This window comes from Elgaria multicarinata, chromosome 10 (assembly GCF_023053635.1).
Source record: "Elgaria multicarinata webbii isolate HBS135686 ecotype San Diego chromosome 10, rElgMul1.1.pri, whole genome shotgun sequence".
NCBI lineage: Eukaryota > Metazoa > Chordata > Lepidosauria > Squamata > Anguidae > Elgaria > Elgaria multicarinata.
In genome coordinates, this window is record NC_086180.1 from 56,485,644 (window position 1) to 56,504,082 (window position 18,439).

Below are 18,439 nucleotides of genomic sequence, written 5' to 3' on the forward strand. Positions count from 1 at the left end.
GTTGTCCTCTCATCAACCACTAAGCTGGGGTGCACACATCTTCTGCATTTGATTGCACTGTAACTATCAAAAAACATAATATGGATTAATAAATAAATACATCTCCAACTGTATTGTGGCATTATTTTTGTAGAATAGAGTACTCAAACCTTGGTTTTAAAAGAAACAGAATGCACAGAAATTAGATTCAGATCCGTGGCTGCAGCTTGTCTTAGAGAAGAGGGCATCCAAAAGGCTATAAGCTCATTATTTTTCCCAGCCACTATGTCTGTGTTTCGTGTCCTCTGTCTGGATAGCAGACTGAGTGACAGGAGCAAGTTTCTCCCTACCCACATTAATCTCCAGTTTCTCTTATGATAAATGGTTGTACGAAAGAATTACTTTAAAAGAAGAGTTTTTCTGATGCAGTTGAGGAGGTAGGACTATACAATACAGCTTGTAAGAGTTCTCAATGTTTCCCATTTACTTCTATGAATAAAGAAAACAGTAAATGTGGATTATATTTAATAGCAGCCAAGAAAATGTTGTCACCAGGATCATGGATTATGTTTAGCCTCCACTCTTACAAGGCTGCACTCTTATACACGTTTGGGAATACATCCCATTGAAATAAATGGGGTTTAATACTAAATAGACGATTGCACAATTAGTCCCAAATTGATTCTTCCCCCACATAAATAAATATACATAAATGGCTGCTCTTCAGTTATACGAGGAAAAATAACATCTTTGTAAGATGGACTTATATTGAAGGCTTTTAATATTATTTTTTCCTCTTCTGATTTTTTTTATTGTATTTAGATTTATTAGTTTAAATTGTAAATTGCTTTGGTGTCTTTTTAGCAAATAAGATAGTATATAAATATTAATTAAAAATATTTTGCCTCTTTCCCTCACCTCAGAATCCTGTTTTTACTGGACACCCTTAAAAGAGATGGGGGACAGAATTTTCAGTCTGCACGTATGAAACACTTGTCAGAAACATCATGTATTCTGGTGCTTCCAGTTGAAGCTTTTAAGGTGCCATTTCCCTGCCTCTTTCATGAAGCATTACAGGAGGGTCCAGATTAGTAACATTAGGAGCCCTGTGTCTCAGACACAATGGTCTATCATAATCCTAATAGACAGCAGCTACTGAAGCAATGATCTAAGTTAAAACAGATCAAAATCTGGAACTGTCGAATAAGCTTATTAATTAAAAACCTATCTTTTTGAGTCTGAGGTGTCATTTTTATTAAACCTTCCTCACCATCAAAAGACTGAAGTGATAAATTGACAAGGGATGTTGATTTGTTAACACACAGTAGTCACCATTTATCACCAAGAATTTTTCTGTTGGTTTCTATAGACTGGACACCAATGCAATAGTTATAGTAATTTCTCAAATTGTTGTCTGGGAAGAAGGGATACAAATCAGGTTGACTTACGAACACAATAAACAATTGCAAAGACATAATGAAAGAGCTCCCCAAATTATTTTCAGCAAAACCAATATACTTTATTTTCCTTCCCAGTATAAGAAGTAAACATATAAAAATAAATTGCCTTCTGCTGAAGAGAGCTAAGCTAAAGGACCAACCAAACCAATATATTATAGTGGGTGGACTTGTATCTGGGAGACCTGCATTGATGCCCTACCTCCTGTGTTGATGTCCTGGATTCATTTTCCTTGGAATGTTATTATCAACCTCAATATCCTAACTCTAGAATGGAAATATTAATGGCCTACACCAGCAAGTGAATTTTGAGGGTGAGCACAATGAAGTACTTTGCAGACTCAAAGAGATGGTTCTCTCTCTCTTTCTTTCTTTCTTTCTTTCTTTCTCTCGCTCTTTGTGTGTGTGTGTGTCTCCCTCTCTTTTTAAAATGTTGTTTGTTGGCGGAGTTGCTTTTAATCCCAGCTAGGCTGCATCATCCTCTGATTGCCATTCCTTTGCCTTACTTGGTCTTGGAAATTTACATTCTGCAATTAATGTCAGTCATTCTACAATTATCTCTTTCTTTTCGTGTTCTCACAGAAACTTGGACTTCCCAGCCTGCCCCAGTTGATATTGTTACAATACACCAGAGTGGCAGTTTCTGTCAGTTTTGTTTCTGTCAGTTTCCCTCTTTCCTAAGGCTAGATGGTTCATAGACTCATAGTGTTCGAAGGGACCTTGAAGGTTATCTAGACTAATCCTCTCTTAATGGAGGAAATCCGCTACTACAGCATTCCAAATAAATGCCCTTCCATCTTCTGCTTACAAGCTCTAATAAAGGAGACTCCTCCACTTTCTGATGCAGCCTTTTTCTCTACCAAATAGCTCATACTGTCAGGATGTTCTCTCTAAAGTTTAGTCCAAATCCTTTTTATTGGAATTTGGATCTGTTGGTTTGGATCCTACTATATGGAGCAATAGAAAACAAATTTGCCCCATATGGGTGAATTTGGAACACCTTCAAATATCTAAAGATGACTAGCATGTTGCCTCTTAATAATCTCTTCTCCAGGCTAAACTTACCCAACACCTTCAATCTTTCTTTACAGGGCTTTGTCTCTGGGACCTTCACTAACTTTGTCACATTTCTCTGGACACATTTCTCTGGACACATTTCAGGTTTACTAAAGCTAAAAGCGTTCCCCAGGGCTAAAAATGCCAAGTGGCATTGCAGAATGGTGGGCCTATAACTCAACGCATTTGGATCAGATTGGGCTCATAGGCTGCCTGTTGCACAATACTGTAATTCTTAATGTTCTGTCATAGCGGAACTGTTTTCTTCAACTTAACATTACTCTAAGCAAAGTTTTCCCATTAAAATTCAGTCTAAATGAGTTTGCCTATAGCTAATTCTACAGAATATGGGTGTGTAAATATCTCAAACAGCAGACCGCATTTTATAAGTTACATTTATAGATAAAAGGGGCTGTGCTCTTATCTTGACCTCAGGGAAGACTAAAGGAACTGAATATGTTTAGTCTAAAGAAAGAAAGATTAAGTGGTAGTGAGCAGCAGACGGGTCAACAATACTTATATATCTAAAAGATTGCCAGAAAGAAATGAAAGAGCAATTTTTCATTGTATCTTCTGAGAATTGGCCTAATCTACACCAAGCAGGATATTGCAGTATGAAAGTGGTATATAAAAGGCAAGAGCCACACCAAGCAAGATATAGAGGCATGAAAGCAGAATAATAATAATAATAATAATAATAATAATATTTCTTACCCGCCTCTCCATCTTGATCGAGGCGGGGAACAACAGTAAACAGCAAAATACATAAAACTAAATTAAAATATAATATACATTGTTAAAACATCCTAAAAAACATTCTAAAAACATCTTAAAATTCCATTGGATAGGCCTGCCAGAAAAGATCAGTCTTTATCTCAATGGGCCACAACAGTTGTCAGTGCACTTCAATACCACTATAAAGCAGTTGTGTGGCTCCTGCCTTTTATATACTGCTTTCATATTGCTTTCATAGTGCAATATCCTGCTTGGTGCAGATTAGGCCTATGACTCATAACAGTAGGTTTAAATTGCAGAAAGATAGGGAGGCTTAGATAAAGCCAGGATGATCGGATGTCTGGAATCAAGCATGACTATTTGTATCATCAACCAGAAATATTTATTGTCTGCTATACTTCCTTCCACACTAGGGGCTTGTCATGACGAGGGGAAAGCCCTGGGATGGATCCACAGTGATGTTAGGTCATTTATATGTGGAGCCGTCCCAGGGCATTCCCCTGAAGCTCCGAATTTAAAAAGTCATCGACTTACTGAGACTTTTTGTTGTGAGCAAGGCGCCGACGTGTATTTGCCCGTCTGTCACCTTGCTCCGGATTTGTAGCAGAGGCATGTCCCGGCCAATGGAGACCCCTCATTGGTCACCATGGCCAGACAGGAGGAAGGGAAAGGAGGGGGTGGACCAGTTGCTAGGTCTTGAAGATGTGCTACTAACACCTCTGGCCACTGATATCAAAGTCAGCAGGAAGATAGCAGAATCAGTAGGGCACAATTGCCTTCACTGATCTCTAGGCTAAGATTTTGATCAAAGCCACAAATATTAGATGTCTGAAGTGTATAACCAAAATGTAACATATGAAACTCCTAGCAGCAATCCAGAATACTGGTATTGTCCAAAGGTGCCTCAAGTTTGCAGAGCAACCATTTTCTCAACAATTTCCAAACACAGAAAACTGGTAACTGGCTGAAGTCCTTACCTATTTATTTATTTATTTATTTACTCATTTATTTGTATGGACCAAACAACAGCAGACTTGAGGTTGTCTGGTACCTTTAAAATTCCACAATACACCAACCGCTATAGGATCGAGTATAGGGTTAGGCTGATGGAGGCTAAGAGGCCAAATCTAGCTCTCAAGGCTTTTCATTTGCCCCTAAAGCATAGGTACTAATTTCAAGGATGTCTGTTCACACCTACCATCCCAAGCCTACTATCATCACTCTCTGTTTAGCATGGCAATACTAATCAGAGTACTACTTCGAACCTTCAATATCTCAACATTTTATTCTGTTTTCAAAAGCTGTAGTAATTGTATTACAATTCTAGTTCCTTGACCTATCTTCCAGGGTTGGCCTAGGCAGTGTGAGGCAGCTGCTTAAAGTGGCACATACTTGGGGACAGGGAGTGATGACAAAGCACCTCCAGCAGCTCAGCAAGTGCAATAATTCCATGGTGCCTTTGGCAAGAGGAAGATGACTACATGACCCGACAGATTGTGCTTGCACCATGAATGAAGACCAGTGACATCATGTATCCACATCATATTGTGGCTTATTTAATTTTTTATTTCTATGCAGAGGAATGTAGGAAGCTGCCTTAAACCAAGCCAGAGTGCTGAGTCATTTAGTGCAGTATTGTTTACATTGGGGTGGAGAACTCCCCCGCCCCACAGGGTCACATCCCCTTTGGGGAAATCTGTTGGGGGCTGCATCCCAATGGCAGATGAAGCTGGAGCCAAAAGTGGGTTGGGCCAAAGCCACCCCATGCTCTCTTTCACGTACTTCCATCCATCCATCCATCCATCCATCCATCCATCCCACTATCACTCCCTTCCTGCATTTCTTGCTCTCTTTACCCTTCTCTCTCCCTTCTTTTCTCTTTCTCTCTGGTGGCAGCTGCCTCCATCTCCTCTCTCCACAGCAATAAGGCTCCCATTGATGTCATATCAGCTTTCTAAAAAAGCATAATGCTTTAAAATTAGGCAATTTTCAGCAGGGCTGCAATGGATGGGGAGTGGAGGCTTAGCCCCTCCCCTCCCAAAGCTGCCACCCTTCTGAAAATCTCCTCCCCTGCCCATGCAGCCTTTAGGCTGTAAAAAAGAAGAAGCTGACACTGGTACCGATGGAAGCCTTAAAAAAAAACCAAAACCTAATAGCTGTCGGGAGGAGTGAGTGCCATGGGCTGGCTGGAGAATCCCCATGAGGCTACATATTGCCTGCTGGCTGGAGGTTTCCTACCCCTTATCTGCCCTACCTTGGTTGCCTGGGATTGGATCTTGAGACCTTGTGTATGCATGCAAAGCATATGCTCAGCAACTGAATGCCCACCCCAACCCCTTGCATCTCAAAGGTGGCTGATAGGAATATGGGAAGGGCTTGTACATGCTCAGGCTATTTGACTACCTAGCCCAGTGTTGCGTACTCCAATGGCCAGCAGCGTACCAGGATCTCAAGCACAAAGTCTTTCCCATGATCTGCTGCCTGCTGACTTAACTGAAGATGCCTGTGCTCAACCATTAAGCCATGGTTCTCCCCCCCCCCCCCGCCCTATTTTCCAGTCCAAATGCAGGAGGAAGCACTCATCCACGTCTATGTTGTGAGCTCTTAATGTGTTTTATGCTTAGGGCTGTAGTGCCATACATTTCTTTAAAGAGACAATTGTGCTATATGTTGTAATAGAAGGGAGCAGGGATATAGCCTTGCTCCAGAAGAACCATGTTTGACACTTCTCCCCCACCCCCATACAAATGCATCATTTGACATTGTGTGTGCACAGACAGCTAAGAATAATATAAATATTAAAATGTTTTCGAAATGATAGGCATTCTTTCCAGGGTGTGGTGGGGAGAATAGTGCTCAGAATGTTTTGTTTGTTTTTAAAGAGCTACAAGAATCCTTGTGCTTAGTTGTAGCTGGTAAATGGTCATCCTAAAACAATAAATTTTAAACAAAAGGCTTTAAAATAATCAGAAAATGGTAGGGGCAAAAGTGTGTGCATGTATGAGAGAGAGAGAGAGAGAGAGAGAGAGAGAATAAGCATGTGTGTGTGTGTGTGTGTGTGTGTGAGTGATAACTGGTGTCTATGTGCACAATTCACTAGGCAGTTCTTCCCAGGGCTAAGTGCTCTTCAGTGGGACTAGCACACATTCATGGCATTTCTTGCTGCCATTGCAACTGAATCTGAAGGAATTATTACACTTTTTGCAAGTATAAAATACTGCCGTTGGAGTACTGGAGGAATGCAATACCCCTGTGACAGAAGTGCTGCCTATGCATGGATGCCCTGGAACACATAAATAATTGGAATTGCTGTCAGTTTTTGCCTAAAACAAAATCTAAAGCAAATTTGAAGGTTCTTGCTTGGGCATATGATGTCTGTGCTTGAAAGGGTCTCCATGTGCTAAACTTTGGGCAGGCATTTGGTTGCCATCGAATTTTGCCTATCTGGATTCAGAAGTAGTTGGTGGTGCAAAGCATCTGAAGGCTTTCCAGAGAAGCATAACTGTTTTTTCTCTCCTTTTTCTTTCTTTTTAATCCGTCTAAGCCATATTTCTCAGGAGGTTTCACACATCCTTAGCTACCAACCCTGGGTTTGTTTTTATTTTGAACATAACATAAACGTTAGAAATAAAACGCACTGGAAACGGGACAGCGAAGGCGGCTGCACTTTCCATTATAAGGCGCGCGACAGACGTACTTACTGCCTCTGTGAAACGCACATGGGAGGTCCAGTGCAAGAAATCCCCCGACAGGCAGCGTCTAGGGCTGCGAGGCTGGCGTGCAACAGCCTCGTAAAGGACGTGGCTCGCCGGCTGACTGAAGGAGGTGGAGAGGTACGAGCAGGCGACTGTGGAGGGTGCCTGCCGGTACGTGGCGTCGCTGCAGTCCCGCGCCTGAGGGAGGGAGTGACAGACAGCCTCCTCAGCCTCTTCCCTGCTCGCTTGTCCATCCGTCCATCCCCACCCGACAGGGGCTCGCCCGGCTTCTCTGGCGCTCGGGACTGGGAGGGTTGGCGCAAGGGAGCTGCCAGCGTCAGAGTGACTTACTTGAAGCTCAGCGCTTGAGCGAGGCGGACACACGCACCGAGCGCCTCTGGCCATGGACCACTCCTCCTGGGAGAGGAACGGCACGAGCAGCCTCTTCCCTTACCCAGGGCGCGGGAACAGCAGCGTCGCCGCCGCCGCCTCCAGCAGCCCCACAGCCGGCGTGAGCGCCGCCAGCCTCGCGCCGCCGACGGAGCCGCCTAGCTTCTCGCCCCAGGAAGGCAGGAGCAGCCCGCCGTTCTGGAACAGCCCCCTGAACCAGGGTCTGAGCGTCTTCGTGGGGCTGGCCCTGTGCGTGACCATGCTGGGCTTGGGCTGCACCGTGGAGCTGAGCCAGCTGGGCGCGCAGCTGAGGCGGCCCCTGGGCTTGCTGCTGGCGCTGCTCTGCCAGTTCGGGCTCATGCCCCTCGTGGCCTTTCTGCTGGCGCTCATCTTCGCCCTCGACGAAGTGGCCGCCGTGGCCGTCCTGCTCTGCGGCTGCTGCCCCGGAGGGAACCTCTCCAACATCATGTCCCTCCTGGTCAACGGAGACATGAACCTCAGGTATCCGCGGGGCGGGAATGGAGGGCAGAAAGGCGAAGGGGGGCGGCGGCGGCAGCGGGGGAGGCTAGCGCCCGCCAAGGAGTCTCACTGGGGTGGGCGCGAGGCAGCGGGCGTGCAGCGGGGGGTGGGAAGGGGCCTGCGAGCGCCCCCGCTCGGAAAGTGCGTGGTACTACACAGGCGGCAGGCAGGAGACAAGACCCCCCTCTGAGGGCATCCCCGAAAGAGAAGTCGTGGATACCTCAGGCTGCAACCAGTGTTTATTGCCTCGTTTACCGTCATATCTAAGTTTCCCTTGTTTCCTGGCAGGCCTCCAGCACCTTTCACAGCGGCGTGACAGGCAGGCATTCAACAGGCATAGGCCACCTGCCAGAACTGACGGAAGATGCCCCTGTAGAATATCTGCCGATCACGCAGCTGCTAAAGACACTCAAGCCTGCAAAATAAATAAATAAATAAAAAGGTGGAAACTTTAGAAAGAGCCTGTGTTCGGTGGATTATCGCGAAAGAGCTGCCTTCTTTTTCATAACAAGAGCTTTCCCCATCAATGCATCGCTAGCTTGGAGAAAGCTGCACCTGTTGAATGCATGCCTGTTATGCACTTATGAAAGGCACAGGTGCTTTGCCAGGAATCACCAATAACCCCATGCATTAATTTTTGTGAACCGCTTTGGCTATTGGGTGGTACAACAACAACATCAATGGAGAAAGTTTCCAAGCAGGCTTGAGCCCTGGCATCTCCCCGCTCCTATATAAATTAAGTATTAATGCAACAAGGCAAATAACAGCCATAACTACAGGGTGGGTTGGAGATTAAGCCATAGCCCTCCATACACACTTCAAGAAGCCTCCCTCTTTCACGTATTACATATTTTTGTGAGCCACCAATGGAATTCTCTACCACAAGATGCAGTGGTGGTCACCAATTTGGATGGCTTTAAAAGGTGGGGTAGATAAAGATTATCCATGGCTACTAGTCCCGATGGCTATGTGCTACTTCCAGTGTCAGAGGTAATATGTCTGTATACACCAGTTGCTGGGGAACACTAGCAGATGGATGCCATTGCACTCATGTCCTCCTTGTGGGCTTTCCATATGCATCTGGTTGGCCACTGTGTAAACAGAATGCTGGACTAGATGGACCTTTAGTAGGATCCAGCATAGCTCTTCTTATGTTCTCATATCTTCTGCCTCTTTCTCTTTTGAGACTCACAAGCCTGCACAAAAGGGAAGAGCTATTTGAAATTCCTTTATTTGCATAGTGTGTGTGTGTGTGTGTGTGTGTGTGTGTGGCAGGTCCGGGGGGAGGGGGACAACGACACTGTTGGCAGTCACACCCTGCAGGCAGCAGTGTTTTAAAAAATGTGCGGGACCCAGGGAGGAGGTGAGTGAGGGAATGATTGTCAAGGAGGTGGGGAGGGAGCGGATAGGAAAGGGAGAGTGTGAAGAGGAGAGATAATCTGTTCAAGTGGAGTCTGCACTGAGGAGATGTCAAAGGATGAATAAGGGTTGCCTCCGCTTGCGAAACAACTGGTGTTGCCCTCCCAAAACACATGTGCGCTCACACATATGCACATGGGGGGAAGGGGGGGGAAGAATCTGTATAGAATTAACAACTGGGGAAAGGTATAGCCATAGGGAAAGAGCCTGGAGGAAACTACAGAGTCAAGGGGGAAACGGAATAAAAAGTGGCAGACTTCTATATCCCAAAGTGATGGCCAAGTCAAACCAAGGGGTGGGAATCATTGTCTGAGCTACCCAGGGAAACATGTGGGGCAGATGGAGGGGACTTCAGCAGTGCACACACAGCATATCTTCCGCCCTGGAGACCCTTTGGTGTTCTCTCTCTCTCTCTCTCATCCTGGCAGCATCATCATGACTATATCGTCCACCTTGCTTGCTTTGGTCTTGATGCCTCTTTGCCTGTGGATCTACAGCCGCGCTTGGATCAACACACCTCTAGTGCGCCTCCTGCCCCTGGGTGCCGTCACCCTGACCTTATGTAGCACGCTGCTCCCCATTGGACTTGGGGTCTTCATCCGCTACAGGTATACAAGGGTGGCAGACATTCTGCTAAAGGTAAGTTGGCCCCCCGACGCTGGTCTTCTCTATCCACACACCCACACCTGACCCATGTCCATTTAAACAAGCTGAAGCCTCCTACTGGTTGCCTCTGCAGGAGGTGGGGTGGGAGCACAAAAGGTGACCATTTCAAGGTGCAGCCTTTGCCATTGATAATGCACTTGGTGTAATATCCAGGGCACTTCTCTAGAGCACCTGCATTTCTGACCAGCTCTCTTAAATTCTACACACCATTAAAGGGACACAGGTATTAAGTATAGAAACCAAAGCAAAATCCACTTGCATCACAGGTGTAGCACTCCATGCAAAGGATGCCAACAGGGCTCAATAGAGCCCCGTTTTCCCCTGCCTGCTCCAGTATCAGAGGCAGTATGCCTATGCAACCAGTTGCTGGGAGCATGGGTGGGAGGGTGCTGCTGCATTCATGTCCTACCAGTGGGGGTTTCTCACAGGCAGCTGGTTGGCCATTGTGTCAACAGAATGCTGGACTAGATGGACCCTTGGTCTGATCCAGCACAGCTCTTATGTCCTTATGCCTATATGCGCAGGCACATGTGGAGACACTGTGGCAGGGGGAATGGAAGGTTTGCATGTCCTGTCCATATCCCCATCCAGTCTTCCCTTGATGCAAATTACTGCAGCAGGGCAATGGTAGCTCACGTGCCCTTAATGCACAAGGTCACTTTGCATTCTTTGTCCTAGTGTAACAGAATGTCACCAACTACGTTTGCTGTCCATTCCTTAGCATATCCCGTAGAAGGGCTTCTGTAGCAAGGCTGCCTATATGGACCAATGGTCTGTCTCAATACAAGGTAGCTTCACTAGATGCTCTTGAACAACACTATTTGCAATTTAACATATTGGGCAGGGATCCTTTACACTTTGCTGCGAACTATGCCTCTGCTCCTCAACACTCTCATCACCTACTCTAGTAGCAGCCGGTTCCTTTTGAAGTTGGTGGGGCAGACGGCAGCTAACAATAGGCATGTCTCTAAGTAACAATAGAGGGAATCAGGGTACTACCACGTAGAAATGTGTGCGCACACATACACATACTCATATATATGTGAGTATGTGGCTGACACAGCCACAGAAAACAGCAGTTAACCATGTGTAAATAGGATTTTCAGAAGCTTTGAAAGATTTACTTCCAGCTATGTAATCAAGATCTTTGTTCTCCTTCAATCCTGAAAAAAGATGAACTGAAAGTTCTGTAAGAAACTTGCAGCCCAATCCGATGCAGTGCAAGGTTGTGCAAGTACTCACATGCGAGTAAGCTCCACTGAATTAGAATGCATAGCATTGAATTAATAATCACAGCTAACTCATACACCATCAGTATAATTAATCATTACATATAGTGAGAATAGAGAAGCCAGCAAATATTACCTTCAGGAACAGAGCAATTTCCCCAAATGTATCCCAATCCTATGCATCGAAGTAATTCTTGCTGATTGCAGTAGGATTTACACACAAAAATATGTTTATTGGATTCCCTACTTTTTCTACTGCTCCAGCTTCTGTGCCTTTAACAGCAGCTTGACATACAATAATTTAAACAGATGAAGCTCTTCATGGCACAGCTGTATTAATGGTGGAGAAACAGCTTTCAGTCTGAGCTTCTGCATATATGCTTAGTATAGGGCTTACTCCTAAATGCACAGGATTGCAGCTTTAATAGTCTTGTTCTTTTGCACATTGGGCTACTACTAAACTCACAGGAGTGGAACTGTTAAAAGAAGTCAGAAATCCTACTTCCACCGTATTCTGTAGAAAGATGTTGTGTAGTCTAGAAAGTCATACATTTGCTAGGGTTTTCACCCTGTCTTTTCACAGGGTTCCTGTGCCTTTATCAACTTTCTTTGAAATGGAGATCCCACAGAGTTTTGCAGCCTGCTCCAGGGATCAAAATTATCATTCAATAAAGTTGCAACAGAATAGTGGCAAAAAACAAACATTTCACAACAGGGCTGTGGCTCATAGACCAATAATTTCTCCAAGAAACAGTGTGCAAGGCAACAAAGCAGTTCCCTGGCAGCAAGGCCCATTTTACCCCTTCCTCTTGAAAATTAATTCTGTTCAATATTCTTATTATAATTACTTCATTTCATTTCATACTTCTTTCTTCCTCCTCAAACCAGGTTTTTCTTTTAATTGGTTTAAACATACGTATTTGCTTTCTCCCTCCCATCTCCATCCCCAAACCAGGTTCTTTTCATCAGTGTTTTTTTTTAAAAAGAATCTTTTCCCCACACCTGGGATTTTATTTTAATCAGTCTAAAAATAAGCATTTTCTTTCTCCCCCTCCTCTCTCCCCACCCCCCCATCCCAGTTCATCTTTTATCCAGTTTACAGATAAGACTCTTCTGCTCTGCTAAACTCTCTCTGGCCACTGTTTTCAGCAGGTGTCATTTGTATATATGGGGAACCTGGTGAAATTTCCTCTTCATCACAACAGTTAAAGCTGCAGGTGCCCTGCCCTCTTTTAAATCTGGTCACTCTAGTATAGCTCCTGCAGCTTTAACTGCTGTGATGAAGAGGGAATTTCACCAGGTTCTCCATATATACAAATGATACCTGCTGAAACCCTTTTCTATGGAACTGTTAAAGACACAGGAGCCCTGTCCTCCTTTTCATACGGTCACCCTATGTGGCAGGACTCAATCGCATATGCTCTGGTCTGGCCAAGAGGACTGAGGTAGTCAGCAGTCAGAGAGGACTGAGCAGGCACAGAAATCTGAACTGCCCCAGCAAGCATCTGGATTAGTTGGGGCATCATCCAGGAATACTCCCCAAGGACAGAAAAGGCTTTGTCCTGATTAGTTAGGAGAGATCAATCACAGAAAAACTGGAGAAAAATAGTGAGTGTTTGTCCCCGATAGCCTGAGGCAATAAACTTGAAAATAACAGGGTTTATTTTTGTTTGTTTTGAAGTGATGGGCAGGCCCTGGGGAGTGGGGATTAGGCAAGGTACATGAGAAGACTTCAGAAGTGTATGCAGCAGCAGGAACGGACTAAAGATGCTGCCCCAATGGCAAATTAACTCCAGCAGTTGTCTTGAGAGTTGGGATAGGGTGGGCAGGGCACTGCTTCTGGTTCTTCGTGACAAACCTCTACTGCTCAACTCTTGTGGAAATCTGAAATGGCACCTCTTAGGACTGAGCTACAGAGAAGTAAGCTATGATGATGGTCTAGGCCAAAGTTGGGCTTGAGCGTTGGTGTCAATTGGCTGGGGCAATGTTAGAATAGGTTTTTTTGGCTATGATCCTTTGCACAACTTACATGGGCATAAGTCCTACTGAATTCAATGGGGCTTACTTCTGGGCAGACATGAATAGGACTGCACCGTAGAGGAGCTATTTGTGCTCTAGCCCCACCCAAACAAGCAACAATGTAAGTATAAACATTTCAGTTAAGCAAAAGCAAAGCAACAAGTGAAGGGAGGGGAAAAGCCCTGCTAAATTTCAGCTTAAGGTAAGCATAAGTGGAAGAGCCAGTCAATGCAAAATTAATTAACTGGAGACATTACAGAATGTGAATATTTGTTTGTTTATTAATTATTGTACATTTAGCTTTGTTTTTAAATATTTTAAACATTTTAACTAATGAGGTTTTCTATTCATTATGGTGTATTTTAGTCTCTGATTGTGTAAACCACTTAGAGATATCTTTACATACAGTAAGCAATATATTAATTGATGATAATTGGAAATTTTCATGACATCCTAAGCTGAATGGTGCTACTGAAGCCAAGCAAAAAAATAAAAGAAAATCAAAGAAGTATGTGAGTGGAAGTTACATAATGAGTATATGGTCCATTTATTGGCACATGTTTTCCAGTACTCTGATGATGATGTTGATGATGATTGCATTTTTATTCTACCATCCATGAAGATACTGCTTTATAGAGTATCAATAGGAAAAAAGGCAGATGCCTTTCACAAGACATTTGTAATCCAAAAACAGTTCATAATCTATATTATACCATGCCACACAAAAGCAAGCAAGGGGATATGAAGGCACAGAATTCTAGTGATACCTGAATGGTCAGAAATAAAGGGTACAACCTAACTGGGAGCCCCCTCATGTAGTCTCAAAACCTTCTCTGGAGAGTTGGAAGACCCTAACAAACAGATGTTCAAGGTGTGGAGGGCGCTGTAACAGATAGGCGAGAAGCAAGTCCTGTTGTGAAACTTCCGTTTGCACAGTCTTGGATTCCATCCTAAAATTGCTTCTTTTCTGAAAGTCTTGAGACGTGCTGTGCTTCTAACAACTACCTGAGGGGCAAACATCAACAGGCGAAGCTTTCCCTCAGAATGTTAGAACCATGGAGCTTCAGTAAATAACAAAGGCAGCAGCCATACTAGACACATGTTTACCTTAACACCCTTTGGTAGTATCCAATGTTAGTCCTATATAGACACATTGAAATGAATAGAATGAAAGTAAGTGTCATTCCTTCCTATGGTCCTATACTACATAAGACTAACATTGGGTACTACCCCTTACTTTTTTCCTGAAGTTCGTCTCATCCTTTCTATGCCCCAGGATCAAACATAGAAAACTGAGGGTTGTATCCTATGTCAGTCTAGCTTAGGTCCCAATCATTTCAATAGGTCTATTCTAAATAGAATTAACATTAGATACCACTCCCAGCGTTTTAAGGGGTTGAATACCAGCTAGGATTTATTTCTGATAGTTTATCTCTGCTTCACATAAATTAAATATATCAAATGTGTAAACTAAAATACATTTTCTCAATAATCTAAAATACATTTTCCCAAGGAGTATTATTGTATTACCTAATAATATGTGGAATTACTTAATAAAGGGTGCTACCAGCAAGCATTTTTCTTTGAATAATCTCTTGGCTCACTGCAGCCTATAAGGGCTATTCCAGATCCAGAAGTTATAAAGATTCAATATGGAGAAGCAGTGAAAGGTAAAGCTTAACCTGTTTGACTTATGTCTATCAAAGTGGCAGAAATCCTGCTGGATAAGAAGTGGCAACCCTAAATATGACAGGTTCTGCTACCTTGAGAACATACCAAATTATATTTAAATATGCTTAAAACAAAACAAATGTCTTATGCAACATTTGCCTTCGGCTGGATATAAGGGCTACTGCAGGCCATGATCTAATACACAGAAGAATGTGCGCCTGGGGGAATAAGTGCAGGGATACATAGTAGTGCCCTCACATTTTGAAATAAGGCAAGTAGCTACAATAAGGAACACTGATGTTCACTTTTTAAAACGCCACCTTGTTAAATGACACCTGACAATACTGCTCACATACTTGTTTTCAGGGCCTTCCCAGCTTTTTCTTGGTTGATTAATGCTGTTTTAAACTATTTTAACTGGTTATATTTTATATTGTATGTTTTAATGATGCTTAAGCTGCCACGAGAGCCCTTTTAGGGCTAGAAGGTGGGGTATATAAATAAACAGACCTGTTTTTTCTGTAATCAACAAACCACTTTTAGCATAACTTAGACTTCAGCATAACCATTATAGATAAAATGGGTTAAAGATTGTAACCTCAAGGTTTTCATAGAATATAAGAACACAGATTTCCACAAAATACTGATGGTAAAGATTCAGGCCTTAGCTAGACCTAAGGTTTATCCCGGGATCGTCCCTGCCTGCTCCCGGGATATCCTGTGTGTCATTTACATGAACAGGGATGACCCCGGGACGATCCCGGGATAAACCTTAGGTCTAGCTAAGGCCTCAGTTTATTAATTCTTGTCACAACAAATTTTAAAAATACAATTTAAACATTATACAAAAACAATGATAATGCAATAAAGGACCATGTACAACCAATAAAGTAAAGCAATGAACTATAATATTATCAGAGAATCTTTGACATTGGTTTGGTGTTATATAGAATCATAGAATAGTAGAATTTGAAGGGGCCTATAAGGCCATCGAGTCCAATGCAGGAATCCACCTTAAAGCATACCTGTCAGATGGCTGTCCAGCTGTATCTTGAATGCCTTTAGTGTGGGAGAGCCCACCACCTCCCTGTGTAATTGGTTCCATTATTGTACTGCTCTAACAGTTAGGAAGTTTTTCCCTATGTAACTTGAGCCCATTATTCTGTGTCCTGCACTCTGGGATAATCAAGAAGCCTTGTGCTTGTATGCTCCATCTTCCTCATCCTCTTCCCTTAACGTGTGTGCTTTGTTTTAATCAGTTACTTGTTTTTACGGATGTTTGTCATTATATCCAAACTGGCAAGTTGTAGTTTGCACAGCCCCACCACACCAGGAGTTGGATCTAGATTGTAACACCCATTAAAATCATTATTTAGTCATGGGTAACTAAAGTCCCATTTATTTCAATTGGTCTACTCTAAGTATGACTAAATCTGGGTCCAACCATAGGTGTGCAAAGCACGGTTTCGTGATTTGGAGGAATCACGCAAACTACAGTTTGCCAGTTCAGATAACTATGGTTTCTACAAAGCTGCCATTCAGGACTATTAAAAGCACCAGTTTGCTATTAAGATTTGGTTGTAATCATCAAAAACATACCATTTGTTGAAATAACACCACCACACATGAAGAGAGCAGTCCTATGGCCTCTACAGCCTCTGGGGGGCAGGGGTTACTTTGGATTTCCGGGTCTGAGGTTCCCTCCCCCTCCAATGGACCTTGTGAACTGCCCAGATTTATGAAACACCCAGAGAGCTTTAGCTATTGGGGGGTATAAAAATGCAATAAATAAATAAATGAGATGGGCAAAAAAGCCCATCTAACTAAAATGTAGAGGGAACAGTGGGGAGGGGCCAGTCACCTCCGCCATTCCTCCTGCTCTGCACTGGATGCTTGTAAGCCTTTGCATTCAGAGGCTTATGAGGATTGTGCCCTAATATGGGACAAAGTTATGTGACTTTTTAATGGTTCCCCCTCTTTTCTTTGTGCTAATACACTTTGAATAGCCTGTCTAAGTATAATTGATACAATTAAGTGCAGCAGTACTCCAAACATCAACTCTTTTCTCATCCCATTCTTTCATTGCTAGGTTTCCTTGTGGTCTCTCCTGGTGACCTTGGTGATCCTTTTCATTCTCACGGGTACAATGCTGGGTCCTGAACTGCTGGCTACTATCCCTGCCACTGTTTATGTGGTAGCTGTGCTGATGCCCTTGGCAGGCTACGGCTGTGGCTATGGCGTAGCAACATTATTTCACTTGCCACCCCACTGCAAGAGGACAGTGTCACTAGAGACTGGCTGCCAGAACGTACAGCTCTGTACTGCTATACTCAAGCTGTCTTTCCCCCCACAGCTCATTGGGAGCATGTACATGTTTCCCTTGCTCTATGCCCTCTTCCAGGCTGCAGAAGCTGGTTTGTTTGTGTTGGCCTACAAGATATATGGCAAGGATTTCTATAAGCAAGAACCTCTAGGAGGGGAAGAAGATGAAGATACAGACATTTCTTACAAGAAACTCAAGGAAGAGGAAGTGCCTGATACTTCCTATGGCACCGTGATTACTGAGGGCCATGGCTCTATGCTTATGGAACCTACACAGACTGCCCTGTAGAGGAAGGGAAGACCTGAATGGGAAATCCCATTTTAGGATAAGTGATGTAGCAAACTGGTCAGCCAAAACAAGGAGGGCAGTGTAGATGCTCTACGTGGGTTGTATCCAATGTTAGTCTTATTTAAAGTAGACCCATTAAAATGAATGGGATTTATATTGGATACAACTCCGTTGTGTAACCATGCCCATATTTTTCTCCACAAATAACAAATCATCTGCCCAGTTGTGGTGTGCCCATCACCATAAACATAGTGTACCCTGAAAGGCACACAAGAAACAAGGCTCTACATTGAAAAGAGGGATTCTCTAAAGTAATTTTGAGGGCTGGTGTGGAAGGGAGAGAAGACAGGGAGAGCAAGAGGGAAATGCTGATTGTATTTGTCAAGTGTAACCAAATGTTGCCAACCACATTTGCTGTTTAAAAAACAAAGTTGTGTATCTTGCATATCATGCAGCTTCTATGTATGTGGAAAGGTTGAACTAATGTTGTGTATGCTTATCAGTGATTAAATTTCTTCTTATGGTACCAAGCCATTAAGAGGACGAGGACGTGTGAGAGATTGTCTGCTTCATCTAGTTGAGATCAGAGCTAACAACCCTTTCACAGAAGGAAGAGGAACGAGGACTTTCACTTCCTTCTGAAACCCTCCTTCAGTCCGGAGAGGGCTTTTTTTTAAAAAAGCAACACACGAAATAATAAAAAGATCCCTGGAGTTATTAACTCTTTCGCAGTAGATATTTGTGAGGGAGTCTTAGTAGAGGAGTCAGACCACTGGTCCATATTGCCTACACTACTCTAACTAGCAGTTACTAACTGTCTGAGATCTCAGACACGGTCTTTTCCAGCCCTGCTGCCTGAGAGATCCTTTAACTAGAGATGCCAGGAATTGAATCTGCTGCTATTTGCATGCGAAAGATGTGCTTTGTCTCTGAGAATGGCACATGGCATCCCGTTCTTACAGATCTTGGGCTTGCTTGAGAATCATATCTAAG

At 43.5% G+C, this 18,439-nt stretch overlaps 2 protein-coding genes across 2 annotated transcripts in view; both read left to right on the forward strand.

The window, feature by feature from the left end:
- OCIAD1 (OCIA domain containing 1) overlaps positions 1–18,439 on the forward strand; it is a 236,243-nt gene that overhangs the window by 6,912 nt on the left and 210,892 nt on the right. The window lies entirely within an intron of this gene.
- Positions 7,081–18,002, forward strand: SLC10A4 (solute carrier family 10 member 4). Its single transcript, XM_063135788.1, has 3 exons — positions 7,081–7,813; positions 9,679–9,889; positions 16,925–18,002. The coding sequence occupies exons 1-3, from the start codon at positions 7,326–7,328 to the stop codon at positions 17,444–17,446; spliced, it is 1,221 nt and encodes a 406-aa protein (XP_062991858.1). The 5' UTR covers positions 7,081–7,325; the 3' UTR covers positions 17,447–18,002.